The sequence below is a fragment of the Rissa tridactyla genome, chromosome 21 (assembly GCF_028500815.1).
Source record: "Rissa tridactyla isolate bRisTri1 chromosome 21, bRisTri1.patW.cur.20221130, whole genome shotgun sequence".
Taxonomy (NCBI): Eukaryota; Metazoa; Chordata; class Aves; order Charadriiformes; family Laridae; genus Rissa; species Rissa tridactyla.
In genome coordinates this window covers 5,085,575-5,106,873 of record NC_071486.1, presented here as the reverse complement: position 1 = coordinate 5,106,873, position 21,299 = coordinate 5,085,575, and the positions used below count along the sequence as shown (strand labels likewise).

At 42.5% G+C, this 21,299-nt stretch overlaps 2 protein-coding genes across 8 annotated transcripts in view; one reads left to right on the top strand and one right to left on the bottom strand.

Annotated features, from left to right (window-relative positions):
* The window catches only part of SRGAP2 (SLIT-ROBO Rho GTPase activating protein 2), a 113,945-nt gene extending 99,068 nt beyond the window's left edge, over window positions 1-14,877 (bottom strand). For 5 of the 7 annotated variants that reach the window (XM_054181266.1, XM_054181270.1, XM_054181272.1 and 2 more), the window contains exons 1-2: window positions 14,799-14,877; window positions 13,306-13,847 (exon numbers count right to left, since the gene is read on the bottom strand). In XM_054181266.1, coding sequence (XP_054037241.1) covers window positions 13,306-13,372 — 67 coding nt within the window. In that variant the 5' untranslated portion in view covers window positions 13,373-13,847; window positions 14,799-14,877. Of the gene's footprint in view, window positions 1-13,305; window positions 13,848-14,106; window positions 14,129-14,798 lie in introns of those variants that run through there. The other 2 variants (XM_054181268.1, XM_054181269.1) reach the window with 2 other exon arrangements.
* A 441-nt stretch (window positions 14,878-15,318) lies between these two features.
* FAM72A (family with sequence similarity 72 member A) lies at window positions 15,319-20,421 on the top strand. Its single transcript, XM_054181274.1, has 4 exons — window positions 15,319-15,552; window positions 16,736-16,813; window positions 17,879-18,003; window positions 18,912-20,421. The coding sequence occupies exons 1-4, from the start codon at window positions 15,401-15,403 to the stop codon at window positions 19,004-19,006; spliced, it is 450 nt and encodes a 149-aa protein (XP_054037249.1). The 5' UTR covers window positions 15,319-15,400; the 3' UTR covers window positions 19,007-20,421.
* Window positions 20,422-21,299: the final 878 nt, after the last annotated feature.

The following is a 21,299-nucleotide window of genomic DNA, read 5'->3' as shown; positions in this document are numbered from 1 at the left end:
ATATACAACTATGCAATTATCTCCTCTGTCCGAGTAACTTTTTTTAAGAAGAAGGGGCACATCCTTTCCAGCCACGCAGGCTGCATTGCTACACATAAAAAAAGAAAAAGAAAAACAAAGAAAGAAAAAAAAAGTTCAATGTTCTCTCAACATGTTTCAAGATCTGTAACTGAATCCCATAAATCTCACTGGAGACCTTGATTTAGGTCATTTTGAATAACTCACTACCCTTTAATCTTTTTACCTACTTTCAGCCTCCTTGGAACACAATGCCATTCAACTGCACAAGATCTGCTGAAAGACCTAATTCAGCAACCCAGAGAACCCAGACTGCTCCAAACCGACCCAATCCAGCCCCAAATGCAGGGGGATGCCTCTGCTCACCCAAGGGGAAACAGCACCCACAAGGCTCTGACACCATCAGACTAGTAAAAGTGCTAATTTAGACTGGATGTTCTTCCAATGATCATAAAAACATGTAAAGCTATTTGAAAGGAATATGGATGGAATTTTGAAGAGGAAAGAAAGTAAATTGTTATTACATGCATGTTTTAAATACACAAACAGTTATGCCCACAGTTATACCCAGAAATAATGTACTTTATTTAGCTTCAAAGTAGACAAGGAATAATATCTATAATGCTTAAAATATGCTACAGGAAGATTCAGGGTAGGAGAACTCTGCAAAAGACAACCCTGGCTTTCAGGCAGCTTTATTTTTTTTTTTTTTAAATATCAGAGATACAAAAGTTCTCAATTATAAATATTGTGTATGATGTATTAACATCCTCACTTTCACTAATTGGCAAGTGGTCATCACAAAGACTGAAAGACAATTTAAGATGTTAAGTGAAACAGCAGTTTAGAAAGTGATGTAGTAATAAAGCATGAACCACAAGAGACTTATGATACAGCCAAATAGCTGTTTAGCACATTGAACAGAACAGGCATTTTGTTCGGGCTACTAAAAACAAACTCACCTCTCCCAAATAAATACTTCATACATTGAAAGACAATAAAATAAAAATAAAAGAGCTTTCCACATATCTGATGAAAACCACTCTATGTAAAAGAAATGAGAGCACCTGTGCTCTAAAAAGTTAATGGTCAACAGATTTTAATATTATTGCCATAAGCTAAAAGCATACACAGTGAGACTCCAGGAGGATCTTTGTTTTGTTAACAAAATAAGCTCTTCAAGAAACACACTACTAGAAGCCAAAAATATAAAAAAAGAGACAGGGAAAGAAAAGGAACCTGTTCTCCTTGTACATCAGAGAGCCCTTAATGCAGAGAGTTTAATTTATTCTTACTATCACTGTCAAAGATTCAAAGTAGTTCTGTAAGCGTAACCTTTCCACAACAGACAGCCCGGGCAAGGCTGGCCGAATATTGATCACTTTCCAAAAAAAAAGGAAAATGCACTTACTCTTTCCTATAGGTACATGCAGCTGTCATGCTCTGCATGCACCTTGCTGTGTAAGGTCTCAAAGCAACCTCCTTCTTGAAAGGAGAGGCAGCGATAAATGAGCTGATAAACATGTTTAAAGAGTCAACATACAAACAACTTCTTACAGCAAGGACAACAGCAAACCTTTCACAAGATCCAGAATCCTTAAACTAAAGGTAACAGCAAATTAGCAGCACTTTGATCCCAGCCATAGCAGCTGGCCATGCTGCGCTGGGTTTGGTAGAGGGTGGGGCATGAACGAGAACTATTTGCGTGAAGCCTAATCATAAAACCACTGAAACGACGCGAGTGAGCTGGAAGAGGCAACAGGGTACAGAGAAAATTATAGCTGATCTTTCAGCTCACAGCAAGTACCTATTATGGAACTTCACAAGCTACAGATGCTGTTTTCTGGAGAAACCTCCAGCAGCAGAAAACCCCCATCCTCATCCATCCCATATGGGTTAGTTAGTCTGTTGATCGCAAGCTCCTTCCCAAAATACTAATGGAGCCTTCTCCGGCAGTACTGCGGTACTCCTACCATGGGTGCTTCTTACGCTCAAGCTAGAAACTAATCGGTAACAGTCAAACACATTTATAAATTACAGCAAGAATGACCAACTGTTAGAGTATATGTTAACCAGAAAATAACTTGAATTTTCAGAACAAAATAAAACAAAAACTGAAAACAAAACTAAACCAAAACACTTTCTCATTTGCTGGCAACAGCTGTCACTACTTTCAACACATAAAAGATGACACTACCTGCAGGGATTTTCCAGAGAAGGCAGTGCCAGAATTTATTCCCTTGTTTTAAATCTGAAAGGAACCTACTACCTGAATCTCCAGCAGCATGTTGGGGGGAGGAGGGGGGGGGCATTTTCAGCCAAGATTTTTTGGGAGAAAGAATGAAATGTGGAGATTGATGGATGCAAGCACCTCTTTATAGCTATCTTCTGTCCAGTTCATTCTGATGGGGATAGGGGAAATAATTTGATTTAAAGCCTAAGTAAAGATTAATTCCTTAAGTATGAAGGCAATGCATATGTATGTGTTTGGCATTAGACAACTAGGCTAAATAAAAGGATTTCTCTTACACTTTTGGGTAAAGTAATTTATCATTACAGGCAGAAAATAATCATATAATGGAAGGTAACAACAACATATGGATTGATAAAAGATCAAACCAACCTCAGAAAAAATACAGGCAATCTGGAAGGGATAAGAGCGCATGGAGGGAGTAAAGGCAATTTAGCAATCAGTAACAAGACTTCACACCACACAGGAAATAAAATCAAGACTCAAGGGGGCAAAGAGCCAGCTCCAAGGGGTGCTCCGCTCAAGTTCTGAGTTTATCCAACAACCCTGGTCAGCAGGGCTGGCATCTTTAGTAACATAATAAGTTCCCTGCTAAGAAAACTTACACGTTTGTTTAGCATAGACAAAACTTTGACTTGCAAACAGTTGTACTAGATTTACCAGAAACTAATAATGTCAGAGCTCTGATTAACCAAATAGAGATTAGTGTATTTAAGCCTATCCTAGCATGTGTGTGGGTGCTGTCCGTCTATTTTTTCATATTTTTTTTCATTTCTATAGCACAACTCATGGAAGCTCACATGAGCCAAAAAAAGAAAAGGAAAAAAAAGAAACAGAACAAAAAGTATCCAGAGTTTTTAGACATTCAGCTCCAGGGGGAAAACACAAGAGCGCAATTTCATTCATAGCAAGTTAAGTTTCCATCCAAACATCATTACTGTATCCTGTGACCTTTGTAGTGTTGCATTTGTTCCTCCCTCCATACAGCACAGAAACCCTTTCCCCCTCCCTTTTCCAGCTGCACACTTTTAAGTCGTTTACTGGCAAAGTCTTTTGTTCATATTTCAGCATCTTTCTGCAGCACTGGAGTCCGCCCCATTGAGCTGGGACACAGACCAGTACAAGCAGCCCCACTATGCAGCAGAAATACTGGTGATTTACCCTTTTTTAAAAAAAACAAAAAACAAACAAAAAAAAACCCAAACAAACAGGTAAATGGGATGAAGCAGGCAGGCTTGCTTCTTCAACAGACAGAGAGAACACAGAAAAGTGAAGAAGAGTTACTTTCATTAAAGAGACCAAAGCAAAACCAGGCTCCTTTCCAAAACCACTTCACAGAGATATTAATTTATTAAATTTCTGAATAACTGGTTATTGAACACCGGGGAAAAACCTCCCCGAGCTTGCTCAGAGCTCTGTATTTCTACAGTGCATAAAACACTTCATATGCTATGGCTCGTCATTATCATTCATTAATATATCCACTGCACACATTAACAAAAAAGACTTCTTTTTTTTTCACAGTAATAATGTCTGCTTCTTATTTACATGTTTTCTGTCCCAAGCTTTCAAAGTACATCACATTCATCATAAAGGACTCTTCAAAACACAGCTGAGATATACCTGCCTTATGGTCCGTAGAACTGAATTTACATCTACTGATGACAAAAAAAATAAATAACAAAGAACCCTGTCAGTGGATTTGCCAAATGCTCCGGCCAGGAAAGCAACCCTTTCAGAGGACAGGCATATCAGCATCTCAGTGAACTTCACCCTGCCTTGCCTTTGTGCAGTGTGTCCAAATTCTGCCTTAAAGGCATATGATACCGCTGTGGGTTTCCAAGAAGGTGGAAGAGCATCAGTTTTCTAGAGAGCTTCATTACTGTTCACTGACCAACACTGCCTGGATGGATATTTGTAGTGCCATTGATAGCCTTAGGAGAAGCGAACTTGTCATAGCTGTGATTTCCAAGTAAAACACTTAAGACAGCCCTGACTAGATGAATTGGGATGAAGGAAGGAGAACTGCTGTTTTCCAGTGAGCGCACAACAGCCACCATCTGCCTGTGGCTTCCACAGGACTGCCCAAGGTGAGTAACTACATCTGGTAGCTGAGTGGAAGTTCCTTGGACCCATAATCCTGTCCCTATGTAAAATTTCTTCATATTTTAATAACAAGCAGTGGTAATGAAACATGTGAATAACTTTTTCTTTTTTTTTTTTTTCCTTTTTTTTCTTTTTGGCTAAAAGGAAGAACATCACACACAAAATGTATTCTGGACACCAGGTACTCTCAGCAGTAGAATAGCAAAAGCACTGCCCCAGTGTTAACCTGCATAAAGAAAAGGATTTTGTGGAATTTCCCGTAACACCCAACTTTGCAAATTAAGTGCTAATGAGCAGGAGCATCCTCAAAGACACAACAGTAATTTATCCCACTATATTCAAACCTCACCCAACAGGCATCTTAAATATTCCCTTAAATAAAGGCATAATCATACGTAACATGTCACAGCCCAGAAGGTTCCTTGAAATTGTCCATCAGTTTGTTTTCCTCCCGCCCTGCACGGATCACTCCCTCCCTGCTGAGAAGGGGAATGAGGGGATCACTTAATGCCTAAATATAATAGGTGACAGGGAAATGACAAACCCTACCTTATTTCATTCAGATCACTAAAGCAACAAAGAACAATTGCTGTGAAGGACTTACTACCACAAACTGGGTTTCCCCTTAAGATTTCTCACCACTAAGCCTCCACCAGCAGCAGACAGTATCATATTTTATTATTGCAATATCCAGACACACTCTGAACAAAATTGAACGGGCTGGTGATTAAAACATCGGCATTCACCACATGATCTGCAGCACCGTCCTCACCGTTTCTGGAAGTGGTGGAACAGGACGGATGGGAAATCGGGAGGGTGAGAAATGAGAAACAGAACAGCACCCCATCCATCATTACTAAGTCTCAAGCTGCAAATGCAAGGGAGGAAAAAAACCTTGACACATTATAACAACAGCTTAAAGCCCTGTACTCTCCTTTACTGTAGGGATCAATAATGATATGACCTGCAGCTGAACAAATGCAGCTTTTCAGCCTTGCCTCATGCCACCGGCATGCCATGCAGAGGCTAAAATCCAAAGAAAATAGAAAAATATCTTTCTAAATAATCCCATTTGTAGAATAAGCCCAAGTTTGTGCTGCCAATCATCCTCTCCCTTTTCAGGTAGCAAATAAAAGTTTCAGCAAGAAAAACGCATTCATTACCCTGTACAGTTTGCTTATGAAAACCCGCCAATGACACAGAACTGTTTTGATTGACTGAGGTTTAGGATCTTCGGTTAGAAAACAATCGATTCACTTGTTCAGAGTGAGCAGTTTAGCAACTCTGGCAGCTCCAGGTCTGTCGGGAACAGACACCCCTCCCTCGCGGGACCATCAGAGCATGTCCCTGCAGTGGGACTGGAAAGCTGGCCAAGGAAAGAGTCAGGGACTAATTCCCAAACAACAACTGATGTTATTTAAAGTAGATTCAATTTGCAAGCACTCCCCATCTATAAATTGCATAGCTCCATGGCTTACTCTCTGCATGAAAACCGTTGTCTAATGACAGTGGTACAAAAACAAATCAAAAAACCCTTCCCTACTTAAAAGAAGGGAAGCCAAAAGGCTCTTCCTGGAAAGTCCTATGATTTAAAAAAAATAAATAAAATAAAAATCAAAAACCTACTTCAAAATTAGCAGGACTGACCAAATCGCCCTGCTGCAGCACTTCATGACTGTAGATTAAAATCCACTCTTGGTTTACAGTTAATCTGTTTATTTGGCTCCTTCTCAAGAGTCAAAAAGCCACGAGCTGCTTATGTGCCACAGGATAAGGCTGCTCCCCTGGCCTAATTCAGCTGATTTCACAGAAATAAATGTGAAGCAAAAGTTGTTTCTGTGGCATGCTGAAAACACTTAAGACCTAAGAATTTTTACACTACATTTAGCAACACCTTGAGAGACAATGTTGGGGAAAATGCGCTCATTAAAGGACAAAGGGGAACGCTATCAATGTTTTGATAATTTGCTGCTTGTAGTTCATGCCAAAGATTTACCGCACTAGCCTGTGCCGCATGCTGCTGCATACAAAAGGGTGCACACTAGATTAAATTGCATGGCTGTGCCAGGCGTATCAGCTGAGATTTATACCCCACCACAGCTCACATTTACGTTTATACTTGCTTCCATTTCTGCTGCCTTGCTTGGTTAAAGAACAGCAAATGCTGGGCTCGTTTCTGCTGCCATACTGCCTGTCCCCGCAGCTGTACGCTGCCATCCCAGCACCATGCCCAGGCTGCTTCAGCGCTCCCAAATAACTCCAGCTCTTGTAAACACATGATCCTTTTACATTCAGAATTGCAGAGGAAGTGATTACGTTGTTGGGGGTTTTTGTGTTTGGTTTTTTTTTTTTTAATTCCCAGCCCCTTAACTTTTTTCCCAAGCAATGATTAACTCTCACCATATCAACTGAGAGCAAAATGACTGGGTCAGAAGCTTTAGAGTTTAACAACAGTAAATAGTTACCTTGATGGGAAAAAATAATATTTTAAATGGTTCAAATCCATTTGCAGCATCTACTTGGAAAAAATACCAGCTGAGCTTCCTTAACACAGTTACTCTATATCCACATCTCTTCAGAGTTTCAACACATTAAGAGTTTAGCTGACCACTACCTAGAGATTTCACAAAAAAGAAGGTCCTGTTTTGTCTTTATAATATTGCTCTTCTGGAAGAAAAGGAGAAAGTAGAAATGAAGAATGGTCTCTAATGATGGAATTTCAGATAAGTCAAGACGCTGCCTCCCATCTTCTCCCATACTTTTTTTATCCCTCAGCAAATCAAACCATAACTCTGTATTTGCTTCCACTGCCTAGAAAACATTGCCAATATTCAGAGAGCAGGACTCCCATGATGTTGTAGACATTTTCAAAAAGAAAGCATGAAATCTGCAAAAGTCATACAAAAATGAACTAAATAAAGTCATAAGTAATGAATATCAACTGTGCATGGCATAGCAAAAGCTGTTCAAAAGAACATGTGTTTAAACATACTTTCCATCTCAAAGGTTTAGATTTTTCACTCTTCATAAAGACAGCTAAAAAAGTTGACCAGGCAAATTGGTTCTTCCAAGTAAATTCCCAAAATGGGCAAAAATTAGTAAGCATTAAAAAAAAAAAAAAAAGTCAAGCCTTTTAACTAACAGAAAAAGAGAAAGATACTAATGTGTACCCTTACCACGAAAGGAAATCATTCAGAGCTAAGGAAAAATGTCATGGGGCTCCCTTAGTTGGGAGTCAGGGAAAACTGGCTATCACTAGTAAACTTTTTATAGAAACCCTACTGGAGTTACACTGGCAGTTCCTTCTGCTTTCGGAAGAAACTGCAACACTTCAGTGGACTGAGGTCTTTTGGTCAGCTTTGGTCTCCAGCCTTGCAATACATGATGACTGTGCAACAGAGGGATTTTGGAGATGGAGAGGAAAGAAGGAAGATTCTACATTCTTTCACCTCTTCCCGTCCTCATTAATAATCCATTAGTAGGAACCGCACATAGGACAAAAAGAAATAGAAACTATTGCTGTAACATCAAACCAGTCTCCCAACAGCCCCTTCCCCCTTTCTGGCAGCAGGCTGCTTCATTGGCCCAATCCAGCTCCAAAACTCAAGGGATTAACACTATCAAGAACTGCAGAAAACCAGATGATCCTACAGCAATTCCATAGCCGGAGTCTGGAGCAAGTCATTGTTGCAAACAAATGGAATCACTTACACACACAGAGTAATGATTAACTGTAAAAACCCCTTAAAAGGTAGTTTTACATTTTCAATGTAAATCGTAATCTCATATATACAAACTCAAATCTCAAAATTCAAAACTATTCCTCTCCACCACGTCAGGGTGCGTGGCCAAAAAGTCTATTTACACGGTGTATTAAATAGGTGCTCCCAAAGAAATGGCCAAGAGCTGAGTGGTAACTCCCCAAAGAACATATGTGGTGCTGGGATCTGCAAACACAGCAATAGTGTGCAGTGACCAACGTGGTGACCGGAACAGAGACACACACAAAAGAGAAATCATCATACATACGTAACGTCAACAGTACTGAAAATCCCCAGGTGCACTGATTTAGCAAAATAAATACAGATATTTCAATTTATTGATCAAAAAATCAAAAGATAGTTCTAAAAATACCTGCTTTCTAGACAAGCGCTGCATGTACAGTGTTAACAAGAAAACTTTCAACAGTTGAGAGAAATCACAATTTTGTTTCAAATCACTACCAAAAGCATCACACTTCCTATCCCCAAAATTGCAGCTGCTGCCCCAGTCATGCCTTTCACCCAGAGACCACTCCTAAGAGTTTACCAGTAGTAAAAACAGACGACCATCACTCAAGGTGCTCCAAAGACGTAGCACACAAATGAGATTTGTATGCAGGATTTAAGGCATTTTTAAGCAGCCTTTAAGGCAAAAGATCACAATCGGATCAAATCAACTATCAGCCATTCAACCCAGAGATGAAAAAGGGACTTATCTGAAATTTATCAGCAATTTTGGGGAGATTATAAAGAAAGTGTTAGACATTATAGTAGCCTGAATCCCATAGCAGCTTTAGGCTTGCCTAAAGTTCCTCTTACCAACCATCTTCTCTTAGTTCAAGATGCACTCAGCTAAATAACTACGCAGCCACCTCTGGGCTGTGCTTGCTCCCGCTATAAACTACCTCATCTATTTTTCATATTCCTAGCGCTTTTTGGACTGTGCTGCAAGATCTGCAAGAGATGCATTTTAACCTTTCCTAGACTAGTCAAGGACAGAAGTGGCTTATGAACCCTCGCTGTGTAAAATATTTCAGTATTAAATTTCTGTAGCCCAAACCATGAAGCTATTTACTGAAGCTTTATACAAACTAATTAAATATAAGGCTCTCATGGGACTTGAGGAGAAAGAAAATAAGAATTAAGAGATAAATCATTGGCTTTTCTTTCCTCAGCAAATGTACACTCCAATTTAATACACTAAACCAAAAAACAGTCTGACAGTCCTTGGTCGGGCATAGATAGGCAGCATCCAAATCTCACATGGAACACACTGCACAGCATAAATTAATTATCTCTGCTTTACCGCAACTTGCACAAAGGAATTGGGAGAGACAATCCAGACAAGGGGATGAGCTTGAGATATCAAAGGCTCCATATGGAGACCACAGAATCTCACTTTCCAGCTTCACAGAACTCATAATCTTTGTGAGCACATGGTACAGAAACATATCAAAGCAGCACTTCCCTCCCCTGCTGACCCCATGTCATCTTGTCAGGAGAATTCCTACTGCATGACACGCAGCCATTTCAGAGTTTCCTCAAAGAGAGAAGCGCTCTCAACAAGTCTTGCGAGAAGAGCCCACTGACACTGGTAACCTCTCCGTTCCTCACCAATGGCGTGGAACATTCCAAGTGCAGACGGCACAGCCATGCAACCAAACACAATACAGACTTTGCCTGCATCGTCTAAGGCAAAGGACTCAAGGTCAATGCAGTTGTTGGGGAAAACCACCCTGTCTGGACACCTCAGCAGGTTAATTCACTCCTGCAGAAGACAGCAAGTTTGTAATTTAACCTCCAGATAGTACAGACCACGGGATCACTGGACAATTCTGGTTGGGAGGGAGCCAGAAGGTTGTCCAGCCCAATCTCTGGCAGTCAGCTATAAGGTCAGATGAAGTAACTCCAGGCTGTATCCAGTCTGGTTCCAGCAACCTCCAAGGATGGATGCACTGCACCAGTACCTACAGCCTGCAAAACACGTCCTCAACCACACTGCACAAGTAATTAGGAAGAAACACATCTCTCCCTCAGTGTCCCCTGACCACCGCACAGTAAGTTTGATGTCTAAGAGGTAAATAGTCTTCGTCTTCAGAAATTCATTTCATCCTCATGTTGATGTCCCCTGCCATTAGCTGTATGCACAAACCATGAAAAGAGCTAACTCCAATCCAAGAGAAGCAAAGAACCGGCTGTTGGAAGAAAACAAATACCTATATCTCCCTGCCATGGGAGAACTCAAAGTTTCACTCATCAGCACCTTGTCACCCCTACACACCTTTTACAAGAAAAATTACCATTCATTCAGCAACAGAAAACCAAAATTTTGCATAACAATGATCTATGAATCATAACCAAACTATTCTTTAAATAGTTTTTGATTAACAACTTAAGACTATTACATTTTTAAACAAAGCTCAATCATTCTATTACTAATTATTTAAAGTGCTTAAGCACATGTTTGCAGATTAGTGGTTTTAAATGAAGCCTCTAAACACAGTTTCCAATGCACAGCCAGAAAGGAGTGCAGAAAAAAACACAGCAAATGCCAGCAAAAAAAAAAAAAAAAAAAAATCTGAGTTTTCTCATCAAAGAAGCAGGTGATACTTTACAATTTATGTAGCACACCAACACCTGATTCACCTCACTCCCACAGAGACTGGTTCATGGCATCATTTCACAACACAAGAGAAAAGATACCAAATACTCCGTAACCAGAGTTAACACCATTTCTATGCTGGTTCCCCCAGGTGAAGTCAAAATTTGATCAGGACACCAAAATTTTTATGTAATGGCATATTTAATGAGTAGGCAGCACCACACTTCTGGATTTAAGCATGTCTTTAGTACCATCTCATTTTCCCACTGTGGCAGAGAGACCAGCACATCTCTGGAATTAAGAAAAGCAAGAGGTCTTACTGCTCCTGAGTTTTTCTGTAGAGCCAAATCACTATCCAACTCAGAACCAAGGGATCTATGAGATGTAAAGCAAGTTTTGTGAAATTTTCAGAAGAGCTTATAACTTCAAAAGTCTTCCCTGAGATACGATACCTAAAAGCAGAGGGATGACGATCCCAGTTGTCAAAGCAGCTCCTGAAGGGTTGAAGTCAGGTGGAGAAGGGAAGCTCACCCATACTTTGAAACAAATGAGGTGACAGGGGAGAGGATTGTTACCGTACTGTCATGGGTATTTTTGAGCTGTTTGGCCCACCTACACCTCCCTCTCAAGGGAAGGCAGGAGATGGATTAGCACCTTCCATTAGCCACTTCTGTAGTCCCCTGGGCAGGGAAAGCGGGGCTGCAAGGGATGAATATCTTCAGACAAACTCATAGCTGCCCTCGCCACTAATTCAGGAAGGAAACCCCCTTTTCCCAGCTCCTTGTGATCCATTTACAGAGTTCCGCTCTTCTTAACCTCACATATTTAACATTTTATAAGGCAAAAAGCAAAAAAAATCTATATGCCATGACAACAATTCACTTTTGGGACCCCATTTGCAGGCTGAATTGACAGGTGTCTGCATAAGCACCTCCAGAGGTGAGCTGAGTTTTGGCAGTAACGGTCTCTGCACACAGGGAAGGCTCCTTTCCATTTTACCCATTCTTATTGGTCTGAGTTATGAAAAGGAACGGAAACATTTCTTTTCTAATGCATGAAAGAACTGAGCAGTGAGAAGATGTGCTTTACTAATTCTAAAGCTTTGTTTCTTGTTATTGCATCCAATTCACAAATATTGTGACTACAAACTGGTATCTATCGGGCACATTTTGATGGGGTAAATAATGAAAGAACATATAAGCCTCTAATTTTACACTGACTTCAATTCCCATTTCCATCAAAGACAGCTAGAAAACAGGAATAGAAACTAAACTAGTAAAAAAGAAACATGCTCTTCTCCATTTCTAACTTTAAGAACCCAAAAATTAATAAAATAAAATAAATCAAAATAAACTCCTACCTAGCTCTGTATTTGCTCAGACAAGCATTTTTAACATAAATGTCAAAACAACTTCTAGTAGGGTCAGTGTAGTACACGCATCTTGTAGGACAACACATTTTAATGATTTGCATCCAGTGAGCAGCCCCCCCAGTAGGAAAAATAACTAAGTACATAATTGCAAAACAATATTTTAATTGTCAGTTTTAATCTAGGTTTCCTACTCAGATTTAAATCACATTTTTTAAATCGCATTGATTTAACTCAATCAACCCTGCCCGAAGGCCATCTTTCCTGCATGCTATGAGCATACCAAGCAAGTTTTAACCGATTAGATAAATCACTAAATCTCGTAACTTCCTAACAGCGATACATCAAGCCATACACAAGCCACAATTATTTTTTTTAAATAAGCGCTATCTTGAAAACTTTACAGAAATAAGGAGCTAAGTATACATTTCACCATCACCCCTTTTTTTTTTTACCTAGGGCACATGATAGCCTGAAACCCAGCCAACTGAATTCTGCAGAAGACTTGCACGATCATTGCAAATATGCCTGTGACTCTTTATTGCCTTCCTTATGACGATGGGAATAACACTGATGCATTAGTTCTATTCATTTATATATATACACGTATGCATAGATATATATATGTGTATATGCACACACACTGCAACCTTAAGGTGTTACACTCAAGAGCACAGTAAGAAAAACCAGGCAGTAACATTATGGACTCACCAAGAGCAAAATCCTGAATAATGGAACTTTCTAGCACAAACAGCTTTACAGGGACCCTCAGCACAGTCCCCGTTACTACCAGTGGAAATATGCTCTTCTGACATTACACAGATTTTTAAAAGATTCCCCTGATAGGAGGAGGATTAAAAAGCAATTAACTGACTCTCGTATTTCAAACGCAAAGCCATATTTTAGAACAGCAGACACAAAAATATGGATCTCTCAGAATTCAAAGATTCTTTATCTTCCGTAAAAAAGCCCTTACTGCGATACCTTAAAATGGCAATACCATAGTGGGAACCTACCCCATGGGGGCGAGAAAAAGCATTGCAAACCCGATCCAGCATTCTATTATGAAAAAACCCTGCAAATTCCAAGCAATCTGCAAATGATTTCCCCCTTCCCCACCCAAACATCTACTGCAAACTCCTACAATTGCAAGTCAGGACTGCAGTAGCAAGAGAGACGAAAATAAAACCATTCCTACCTTTAACTTGAGTGTCATATTCAGCTATGATCTCCTTATCCTTTTTGAATTTTGCTGGCGACGTCATGTTTCCTTTTCCAAAAAGCTTAACCTCAGAACAGATCCACCAGAACACAAGACAGAAACGCAATTTTGCTCCTCTCAATGCGATGCCTTGATTTTCTGCTTGTCCTCCCCCCAACAAAAAGGAAGAAAAAAAAAAATCAGTCCATGGAGAGAGGGTGTGAGCCAAAGCACAGCAGCAGCAAAATGCAGATGTTAAGAGATCAGTGGATGGAAAAGGCAGCAGTTTTGTCTCCCTGCACCAAAACCTTTAGCAGCAGCATCAGACTAGCGAGATCCTGCAGCCCCCAAAGGCTCTTCCTGATTGCTAACGTTAATAGCACAGCCAGGGAGTGGAAGTCCTTCCGCACAACATGTTTTGTGTGGGTTTGGTTTGCCTTTTTTTTTTTTTTTTAAACGGGCTCAGAGATGATGCAAATCAAATCCCAATACGAGAGAAGAAACGGAGGACAAGAAGCCGTATTCTTTGGTTTGCCTGCCTGCAAATGCAAAAAAAAAAAAAGAAAAAAAGAAAAAAAAAGAGAGAGAAATATATATATTTAGAAAATTACAGCTTGCAGCCAGCAGTCACAAGATGCGCGGACAAAATTTGGGATTGAAAGAAAAGCTGCCCTGACATTGCAAATTGTCCTTTAAGCAGCAGCATGAGGTTAGAAACGCAGAGGGGCCAGGTAACCGAGGGAAAACGCTTACAGGGCGGCCAGCCCCGAGGGGAAGGGGGGGAGAGAAGGGGCTCACTCGGGAAGCGGCGTCCCCGGGGGCGGGAGGGGACCGGCGGGGCGGGGGGCGTCGGACAACCGGAGCCCCGCGGGGCTGTAGCATCTCCTGCTGCCCCAGCCCTCAGCGGCACCGGGGCAACGAGCTCGGGGGCTGCCCGGCACGGCACAGCCCTCCCCGCCGCACCGGCCCCATCCGCAGCTTTTTCCTTCGGCAGCTCACGGGCTTTTGGGAGATTATTTGGGGTTTTTTTGGGTTATTTGGCGTTTTCCCGGCGCGGGGCACGGGTCCGAGCCGGCCCCGCAGCCCGGCGTGTGCGAGGCAGACGGGAACCAGGCGCCACACAACTTTTCTCCCGTTTTTTATTATTATTATCTTTTCTCCCCTTTTTTTCGGGGGAGGGAGGGGGCGAGGCTGCAGCCCCCCCCGCGGAAGATGCGCGTATGAGAGGAAGAAATAAATAAACACGGCACTCGCCGGATCCGCATCCCGCCCGGGAAGAACAATGAGGGCGGCGGGGAGAGGAAGCGGGTGGGGGGGTCCCGGGGGGGGGAGGGCTGGGGCTGAGGGACGCGGCCCCGCGCCCCGCCTCAGGGCCGCGCTGAGGGGCAGCTGAAGGGAGGCGGCGGGGCCGGGTGGCGGGAGCAGCCCGCGGCCCCCCGGTGGGCTGGCGGAAGAGGGGAGGGGGCCCGGCGGCCGGGCGGGGCGATTACCTGGGCGCTGTGGAGCCGCCTCCCCGCCTCCCGCAGCCGGGCGTCCTCCGGCCGCTGGCGCCCGCCACCCGGTTCCCCCTCACCGGCCCGCTGCCGCCCCGCCCCCGCTGCGCGGCTCACCCAATCGGCGCAGAGCGATGGGCTGGAGCGACGGGCACCCCAGCCAACCAGACGGCTCCGTCTCTCAGCTGGGCCCACCCCCTTTCCCGCCGCTTGGCACCCGTAAGCACCGCCCCTCCAGGACGGGGTGGGCGGGGCCTGGAGGAGGGCAGTAGCCTCCGCCCCAAGGACTGCGCAGGGGCGGGGTGAGACATGCAAAGAGCCTGCCGGCGGGACCAATGGGAGCAAGGCAAGGCGCGCCCCTCCACCAATAAGCAGGCGGTAGGGGTGGTGCCACCCGTCTCCTCCAACGGCCTGCAAGCAGAGGGTGGGCCCCGCCGCTGATCTCCACTAATCAGACCGGGGGGCGGGGCCTCCCGCGCCCAATGGGAGAGTGAGGTCGGGAATTCGAACTGACAGGAGGGAGCGTGGCCGTTGGCGGCGGCCGGGACCGCAGGGGACGGGAGCGGCGGCGGGGCCCGGCCCGGCGGAGGCCGCCCGCCATGTCGGCTAGCGGCTGCACCTTCGAGGACCGGTGCGTGGCTGTGCTGTGCTGCCGCTTCTGCCAGCAGGTGCTGAGCTGGCGGGGGATGAAGGCCGCGCTGCTGGCGGACACTGACACCGACCTCTACTCCACCGACATCCCGCCCTCGGGGTAAGCACTGGGCCTCGGGGATGGAGGGGGGGCGGCGGGGTCCCTACGGAGGGGCACGACCACAGCCCCGAGGGCCCGCATGGCCGGCCCGGGTGCCGCAGGCTGTCAGCCCCGGGGCCGCTGCCTGCCCTGCCGGGGCTGGCAAGGCCGCACCGCCCGCACCGGCCGGCCCGGGGCCTAAAGGCCGTTCTCAAAACCTGCTTGTACCAGGAAAACGGCCCCAAAGCGCACGATTCAACCCGTTCCTCACCCCTGGAGGTGTACAAGGCCAGGCTGGATGGAGCTTGGAGCAACCTGGTCTAGTGGGAGGTGTCCCTGCCCAGGGCAGGGGGTGGGACTTTCAGGACCTTTAACTCTAAGAGATCTTTAAGGTCCTTTCCAACCCAAACCATTCCATGACTCTGTGATTTCCAGTTCCTCTCCCCAGCTCCTCTAGCCCTGAGGAAGCCACAGAAGGAGCAAGGCCAGCCCTCGTCTGGCAATTTCATCCATTCGTGGGGAAGCCGCAGGCTCAGGGACCCATGGGGAACTCCTCCAGCTCCTCCCGTAAGCAAAGCTCGGAATTTGACAGGAATCTCTGTAAACAGAACAAACCTGATCTTGCACTGGCTCCAGAACAACTCTCCTACAAGTCAGTTGCGCATTGCTTTCCCATAACAATATTTGAATACTAAGGAAATAAGATTGCAAAACAACATGTTAATAAGAAAGTATGGGTTAAAAAGAAGATAAGAAATCAAAGGTTTGGTTTTAAATGTCCTAGCCTTTAAGCTATTGTTCTGTAGTCTTAGCTAAGATTTGCCAGGAACTAGGGCGATGTCTATAATCAGATTTCTGACTGCTAGAGCCACGCAGCCAGCAGCCAGGGGCTGAGCCTGCGAGCGTTAGTGAGCACTGAGAGAAGCAGTGCTTTCTGGTCTAATTTGAGAGGACTTGCAATGTCTCAATGGGCATCTTTTTGTTTCCGTATGAGTATGACTGGTAGCCAATAGGAAAAAGGAAATGCACGCTCTTAGGAAAGTTTTTTTTTTTTAAAAAAAAACTAAAAAAAAAAAAAGAAAACCACACAAGACTGTAATGGTGACATTGCTTGGTTCTGTCTTCAAACCTGTATTATGAAAACATTACATGTGTAACCACCGCCACATCTAAGCTTCTGTATTTTCACTTTCTTCCTATCTAGTACCGTTGACTTCACTGGAAGCTGCTATTTTACTGAGACCTGCAAATGCAAACTGAAGAACATCGCCTGTTTAAAGTGGTAAGAATGCCATTCAGTGGCACTGACACCTCCCCAAGCATGCCACAATACTGTTTAACCTTCTCACTGTAGCCTACTGCAGCGCAAGGGTTAAGGGATGAATGAACAGATTGCATACTCTGTTTCAAATTTAATGTTGCTTGATAGAAACTCAGCCCACTACTGGGCATGGCTGCCAGTCTATTTCTGTGCAAGTCTCAAGTGGAAATGTGACAACCTTGTCACAAGCCTGAGTATATGGGAAAGCTTGCATGCCACCTGCCTGATTAAATGTCTGCTTCAACACTGAGATAATTGTGTGAATAAGGCCGCAGTAAGAAGTAGTTACTCATATTCTAATTAATAGAACATCCTCTTGGCAGATCTAGTTGTTGCTAGCAGATGGAACATGCTGTCACTAAAGTTCTTGGAGTTCTTTTATCCTCTTTATTAATGCCTGATATTTAAGAGTAAAAACAACAACTCTCAATTAGCTCACAGTTATTTGAGATGATCCTTTTGGCTTCATCATCACGACTTTTACCTAGATCAGATTTAAACGGTGGGGCGTTGTGATAGGAACACAGTATTTTATTTTCCAGACAGAAGTAGACAAGCAGAAATATCTCACCAGAGCGCATGACTGAGAAAACGGAAAAATTCTAGTTTCTAGGTTTCAACTGAGAAGAGTAGATAAGGCTTCGATACTCTCTCATGCACAGTGCTTCTGTACAGGTGGATTTTGTGTGCGTGATGAACGTCTATGTTGATTCCAATGGAATCATTGGCCTTCCAAAGAAAAAAAAAAAAACAAACACTACCTTTTGTTGGTATGTAAACTAATCTGGATTACACAATTTAGGTTACTAACTGGTTCTCTATGCCAAAGATTTAAAACGTAGATATTCTGTAACTCCTGACAGATGTTCCCTAAATATTTAAGATGCTTGTTTAACTATGTTCCCTTAACTTTATCTAAATAAAAGCATTCCATAGTGGTCTGATACCGTGGCTATTTAACATTAGTTTGAGCTGCAAAAGCCAACAACATCTATCTTTTCATCATTATTTCACTTGTCTTTCTAGCGGTAACATTGTCGGTTATCATGTGATTTCTCCCTGCAAACCTTGCCTGCTGTCCTGTAATAATGGCCACTTCTGGATGTTTCATAGCCAAGCAGTCTTTGGCATCAACAGACTAGACTCTTCTGGTAAGGAACACATATGTTTCCTTCTCTTCCTTAAAATCTTGAATTCTAAGTCCTCCTTCTAATGAGGCGTCTCAGTATAGTTAAGGCATATGCAGGGAGTGTAACATATGGAGGCATAAAGCAAGTGTTACTGTATTGCTAATCTAGCAAACTACTTTGGGGGTGATAGTTGTAGCTACTTTGTAAATGAAAATTTCCAAGTGGAAATTTATCTTCATCAGAAAACTTAACCTACCCCTTTTGTGGACAGAAGTCATGATTTTCTGAAGCAATATTATAAATAGTATAAACACAGCCAGCAGCTGCTATTTATAGCGGTATATATAGTTTTACTGTGCTACTAGGCAGCTGTCCAACAGGCACCCTTTTTGGGTGAGTCATGTTGTCACTTTGACCCTATATAACTGAGTCCTCATTAGCTCATGCTGAAGTTACAGCTTGCGCTAGCTCGTTTCTTCAGCTAGGTGTTGTTTGGATGCCAAGTGTCTAGCGTAATTTGCCTTGAGTCCTCAGGAATGTGGAACATTCTGACAAATCATTTCTCCTCCTTGCAGATGGGAGTAACTTATTGTCAAAACCTTTCAGTGTCACCTGTGTTTCAGATCAATGCATTTAAAAATAAATCAGCCATGAGGGGATTATCAATAGCTACATGAATTAGCTATATAAATACATCTGTGGGCAGGGACTTATTCTTTGAATTATGCTGTAAACAGCAACGCTTACAAGATCACTTTGGAAGAAAAATAGGAAATAGTTTAGATATCATGAACATAACTTACCAGGTTTTGCAATGATTAGAGTAGTTATTTTCTCTGAAAGAAGACAGTTGTGCAACTTAAAAATAAGGTCACAATCCAAAAATACTTTTTTTTCCTTCCTTTGTCTTCTTACCTCCTTCCCACCAGGTGTGAATGTATTGCTCTGGGGCAACTTGCCAGATTTGGAGGAAAGCACAGATGAAGATACGTCCTGCATCTCTGAGGCGGAGTATATCAGATAAATGTTATCTACAATATACCACAGTATCTTCCATAGATTTGTTGCATTGCTGTTTGGTTTGGATTTTTTTTTTCCTGCTGGCCCGTCAGAGCTCAAACAATACAGGAAACCGGGAAATCTGGAAAGCAATCCTAGAAAAGGAAGGTATCATCTTCGTCTTTCACCGTAGCCTTCCTTAGACTCCTGAATCTGCCTAGCGTGTATGTTCTGACTAGAGACACGCCTTGGTTAGATCTGGAAATGCAGATGGAAGGTGCATTTACTGACGTCTAGGTCTCTCTTGCTTTTTTACGTGTAAGTCTCAACAGTTGTTAATCCTTCTTAACTGTATTTTTTCTTCTTTCCTAAAACAGTATTCACAGAGCAAAGTCTTTCAGCTGCTGTAAGTACAGCTTAAAAGTCTTAAGAAATAGTCAGTTAATGAAGTTCTGAAAGAGCTCTGCTTTTGTGGTCAGACAGACCATTGCCCAGAGCTTCTGTTCTGAGTATACCAAGTTGCTGAATAAGTGGCTTAAAGTATTGGAGCTCTGGGTCTATCATCTGGCTTCTGCTTTTAGCAGCTTGTTCTGAGCATCTGAGGCATGCTAGGACGCTCCTGAATGTGGACTGGGCAGCTATCGTACAGAGTCTTCCCAGCTTCATCTTGCAGTACTTTCAGGATCATGTTTCTGTAGAGACCAAGTTGATCGTCCCTCCCCCAGTGAAACCTAAATACTGGAGTTACTTAATGTCTAGTAGAACTTCAAGACTACACTGGAGTTTTTCTTAAAGTCAACAATAAAATCCATCCAGTTTTATGTGGGTCTTTGGTTTTATCCCCTTATAGGGTAGGCATCTCTCCAAAACAGAACTCAATCATCCAATTGGGTCTTTTCAGAGAAAGAAAAAAAGAGATCAGGTTAAATATTTGGTGATCACACCTAACCTTACATCCTGAAGCATACAGACAATCTGGTTCCTTTAAGAAGTAATGGATTCAAAGCTTATTGTCTGAGTTGGTACAGCTATAGTATTTAACTTATGAACTAAATACTGTCCCCTTCAGCTAGTCACCTGAAGGATCACCTTTAGAAAATTCAAGGTACAATCATATAAGAGAACAGAGTACACTTTTAAATTCGGATTGATGCTGAATAAATCATTCTGTAGTCTCTTGGAAGAGGTGCAATGAAGGTAGATCTGAATTGTCTTAGTATTTTTGCTGTATGTTATATATTTCTTAACTAATTGTACTACCTCTTCTGCATTGTTTAAATGTATATTGGAATATATATGTGTGTGTGTGTATGTGTATGTCTTGTTTGGACTTCCTGTGTTATGTCTGCTCATTAAATAAAAGTTCTGGACTACACAGTCTTCTGGGCTGTAATAAATATGGATGTGTAATGATATCAGATAATCAAAACAATTAAATAGTATCTTGGACTTGTATTAAACTAGTTGAATAATTAGGTTCTCACTACTGTGGTTTTGTTTTAGACACACACCCCCCAAAAAAAATCACCTTCTTTTTAGGTTAACAAACCTGACCGTTTCTCGGTCTTAAAAGTGTTTAGTCAGTTAACTCTTCTTTAACACAACATCCCATTTTTTGCCAGTTTTCTATGCTACGTGAATTTGATCATGTTGTGACTACAGTATTAAGCTGGCAAGGTGACATTTCACACAAGTATTTTTCCAACAGAATTCATGAGCTAAAAATACATCTGATTGTTTTTGTGTAAGTAAGCAGCACAATAGTTCAAATAAAATTCCCATAATATAATCTTGCTTTGTTGCAAGTTCAATGTTTGCCATTTATAACCTTCACAATTCCGAGTCTATTCTGTGTCAGAGCTGACTGTAGAGTTATTCTCCCACCAACAAGTTGAAGACTATAATTTCTTCAAGTCAATAATTCTGTTTTTGCTCCCTATCTGTTTGTACACACGGAACTGGAAGTTCTACTATGAACTTCTTTAATTACCCAGGCCTGTTTGAGCTAGTTCATCTCACCCGGGCATCGGCTTGAAATCAAAAATGAGCCAACTTTTAAGTTCAGTCCTTTTTTTTTTTTTTTTGACAATAAAGAAGTTGTAGGTATTATACACAAAGTAAACAAACATCATCTATTGCCCCAGCTGTCATGAATGTTACCAAACAAACTAATCATGTCTAAGGTTACTTCTATTTTTTCTATCTGAAATTAAAAGAACTGACTAAGCAGTCTGTGGTAAAGCCACTGCTCCTTATTCACAGGGCCCTGGTGTTTTGGGTTAAGTTTCCAAGGATCACGCTGTGTAGGGAAATACCTT